Below are 3,674 nucleotides of genomic sequence, written 5' to 3'. Positions count from 1 at the left end.
AGCTTCTCCTTGTGTGGCCTTTCCCAGCTGAGGACTGACATTGTAGAGCCTAAATCATGGAATTTGGACTCAATGGCATTTTCATTCTGATGATTTTGCAAGGTAGATTTCAATTTTTAAACTTGTTTTTTTGCAGGAGTAAAGAGTATTTGAAGTGGTAGATCTGTGTGACTATTGTCTCTAATGACTCTTTGCTTGCAGGTGTCCATTGTGACATTCAGCTGGTGGAGTCTGGGGGAGATGTGAGACAGCCTGGAGGATCCCTGAAACTCTCCTGCAAAGCTTCTGGATTCACCTTCAGCAGCTACTACATGAGTTGGGTCCGCCAGGCTCCAGGGAAGGGGCTGGAGTGGATCTCAGAAATTAGTAATGATGGAAGTAGCACATACTATGCAGACTCTGTGAAAGGCCGATTCACCATCTCCAGGGACAATGGCAACAGCCTGCTGCACCTGCAGATGAATTCCCTGAAAGCCGAGGACACAGCCACATATTACTGTGCAAGAGACACAGTGAGGGAGAGCAGTGAGAGAGCAGACAAAAACCTCCTCATTAGAGAGTTCTGGTGGAGAATGACAGAGAGGGAACTCCAGAACTCTGAGCACAAGGAGCCCAGTTACAATAACAGGTGAAGAGGGAGACTGACAAGTGTCTTTTCAAGGTCTGTTATTTTCTCCCAAATCCCAGTGAATATTCCCTTCTCTATCTCTGTTATTTATTTATTTATTCATTCATTCATTTATTCATTCATTCATTTATTTATTTGTTTGTTTATTTATTCGTTCATTTATTTATTTGTTTGTTTATTCATTAATTCATTAATTCATTAATTCATTCATCTATTTATTTATTTGTTTGTTTGTTTGTTTATTTATTTATTTATTTATTTATTTATTTTCAAACCCTTACCATCTGTCTAGGAATCAATATTGTGTATGATGAGGCTTAAATGCCTTGCCCAGGGTCACATAGCTAGCAAGTGTCTGAGGCAAGATTTGAACCCAGGACCTCCCATCACTACACCTGGTTCTTAATCCCTTGAGTATCTGCCCCCCTGCCCTCTCTCTCTTAAGTCCTTTTTTGTCTCTGCTGCTCTTTCCTATTTATGATAAGCAGAGGTACAGGGAGGAGATGTATTCTTTTTGATATGTATTTTCTAACATTATTTTTATATTTGGTCAATTTCAAACTTTATTCCTTGGTTACAAAAATCATTTTCTAATCCTCCTTCCCCTGCACCCATCAGTCCCATAGCCGTCTTGCAATTCCACAAGGTATTACATGTTTCTTTGATCAGAACCCATTTCCATATTTTTGGTGTTTGCACTAGGATGTTCAATTAGAGTCCTCATCCCCAATCATATCCCCCTTGACCCATATGATCAAGCAGTTGTTTTTCTTTGGTGTTTTTACTCCCACAGTTTTCCTCTGAATGTGGATAGTGTTCTTTCTCGTAAATCCCTCCAAGTTGTTCATGTACACTACATTGCCACTAAAGGAGAAGTCCATTACATTCAATTGCACCACAGTGTATCAGTCTCTGTGTACATTGTTCTCCTGGTTCTGCTGCTTTAGCTCTGCATCACTTCCTGGAGGTTGTTCCAGTCCTCATGGAATTCCTCTACTTCATTATTTGTTTTATTTTTCTTTTTCCCCTCTTTTTTAATTACCTTTTGATGATTCTCTTGAGTTCTGTGCTTGGGCATCGAATTTTCTGTTCAGTTCTGGTCTTTTCTTTACAAATTCTTGGAGTTCTTCTATTTTGTTGAATGACCATACTTTCCTCTGTAAGAATATAGTCAGTTTTCTGGGTAGTTGATTCTTGGTTGTAGACCTAGTTCCCTTGCTTTCCAGAATATCATATTCCATGCCTTTTGGTCCTTCAGTGTGGATGCAGCCAGATCCTATGTTATCCTCACTGTGGTTCCAAGGTATCTGAATGACTTCTTCTTGGAAGCTTGTAATACCTTTTCTTTGGTTTGATAGTTCTTGAATTTGGCTATAACATTTCTGGGTGTTGTCAGTTGGTGATTAAAAACAGGAGATGACCTGTGGATTCTTTCAATCTCCACTTTTCCCTCTTCTTCCAGAACATCGGGGCAGTTTTCTTGAATAATTTCCTGTAGAATTGTGTCCAGGCTTTTTCTCTTGTCATGGTCTTCTGGTAGAACAATGATTCTTAAATTGTCTCTCCTCGAAAGATTTTCTAAATCCTCTGTTTTGTGTATGAGATGCTTTATATTTTCCTCAATTTTTTTTCATTCTCTTGGTCTTGTTTCATAGTGTTCTGCTGCCTTGTGAGGTCACTTAATTCTAGTCGTTGAAACCTGGTTCTTAAAAACTGGATTTCATTCCTGGATTTTTGGTCATCCTCTTCCTGATCTGATTTTAATGGAGGTCATCTTTCATTCTCTTTACTTCATCTTTCATCTCCTTTGCCTCATCTTTCATCTTCTTTACTTCATCTTTCATCTCCTTTTTCCTCATTTTCCAGCTGATTAATTTTGGCTTTCAAGATACTGTTTTCTGTTTCCAGATGGCTTATTTTGCTGTTAGAATTGTCTTCAGCCTCTCTTAATTGTGTTTTGAATTGCATTTTGAGTTTTTCCAAAGCCTGTATCCAATTTGCTGGAATTTCTGATTTATCGTTTGCTGATCCCTCCCCCTCTGTTCTGTTAGCTGTATAGAAGCTATCTATTGTAATTTCTTTCTCCTTTTTCTGTTGTTTGCTCATATCCACCCCTTCTTTGCTCCCCGTCTTTGTCTGTGCTCTTGCTTTTCTCATTTTTTTTTGGTTTTGGGTGCTTCTGTCAGTCTCCCCTCTTGGAGCTTTGACAGAAGATCTCTTGGTGCAGTCTCTGGGGGAGGGTTATTAGGGGTTTGAGATTCCCTGTCCTTTGTAGGCTTTTCATTGGATTAAAGTCCAGCAATCAAAGATGGAGGGGTGTTGAGCCTGGACTTCCCTGAGTTCTGAAGACTTTTGATGGGATTAAGTTCAGCTTGGATGGACTGGTTGTGCTCTGAGGCCAACACCTCCTGTAAGGCTGGAGAAAATATGGAGGATCTCCACAGCTCTGACCAGGCTGCCAGCTCTATGTTCCCTCTCTAGCTCCTTCCCTGCCATCTATGTTTGATACTCTGAACTTGGCACAGCCCTGCCCATAAGGTATACCATCCAGACCAGGACCTTTGCCTGCCCAGAAGTTCTCACTGCCGCTGGAGTCTCAGCGCTCTAGGTGGGTGGGGGTCCGAGGTGTCCTGTGATCTTCCTTCCCCCTTAAACCTGAGTGTTCTTGGATTCCGGCTTTTGGGCGGGGCATACCTTTTGAATTGAGTCCAGCAGGAGGGTTCCTTCGCTCTGTCTTTTTTTTGATTTTCATTCCCCTAGGAGTAATCAGTTTGTGATCAATAAGGAAGAGTATTCAGAGGTCTGAACTTCTGCTACTTCTAGGCCACCATTTTGACTCTGCCTCAATATGATGGTCTGTTTAAAGAATTCTAGAAAATCAACTAAAAAGGCAGTGGAAATGATCAATAACTTTCACAAAGTTGCAGGATACAAAATAAACCCACATAAGTCATCAGCATTTCTATATATTTCCAACACAACTCAACAGCAAGAGTTAGAATGAGAAACTCTATTTAAAATCACTTTAGACAATATAAAATATTTC

General features: G+C 40.3%; 1 gene segment (V, D, J or C); it reads left to right on the top strand.

Annotated features, from left to right (window-relative positions):
• Positions 1–638, top strand: LOC103092464 (immunoglobulin heavy variable 3-23-like). The segment is given in 2 exon segments: positions 1–102; positions 202–638. Coding segments are annotated over 2 exon segments (477 nt in total).
• The last annotated feature ends 3,036 nt before the right edge of the window (positions 639–3,674 follow it).

This window comes from Monodelphis domestica, chromosome 1 (genome assembly GCF_027887165.1).
Source record: "Monodelphis domestica isolate mMonDom1 chromosome 1, mMonDom1.pri, whole genome shotgun sequence".
NCBI classification, from domain to species: Eukaryota; Metazoa; Chordata; class Mammalia; order Didelphimorphia; family Didelphidae; genus Monodelphis; species Monodelphis domestica.
Note: the sequence above shows the minus strand (reverse complement) of the source record. Positions and strands in the feature narration are given on the sequence as shown.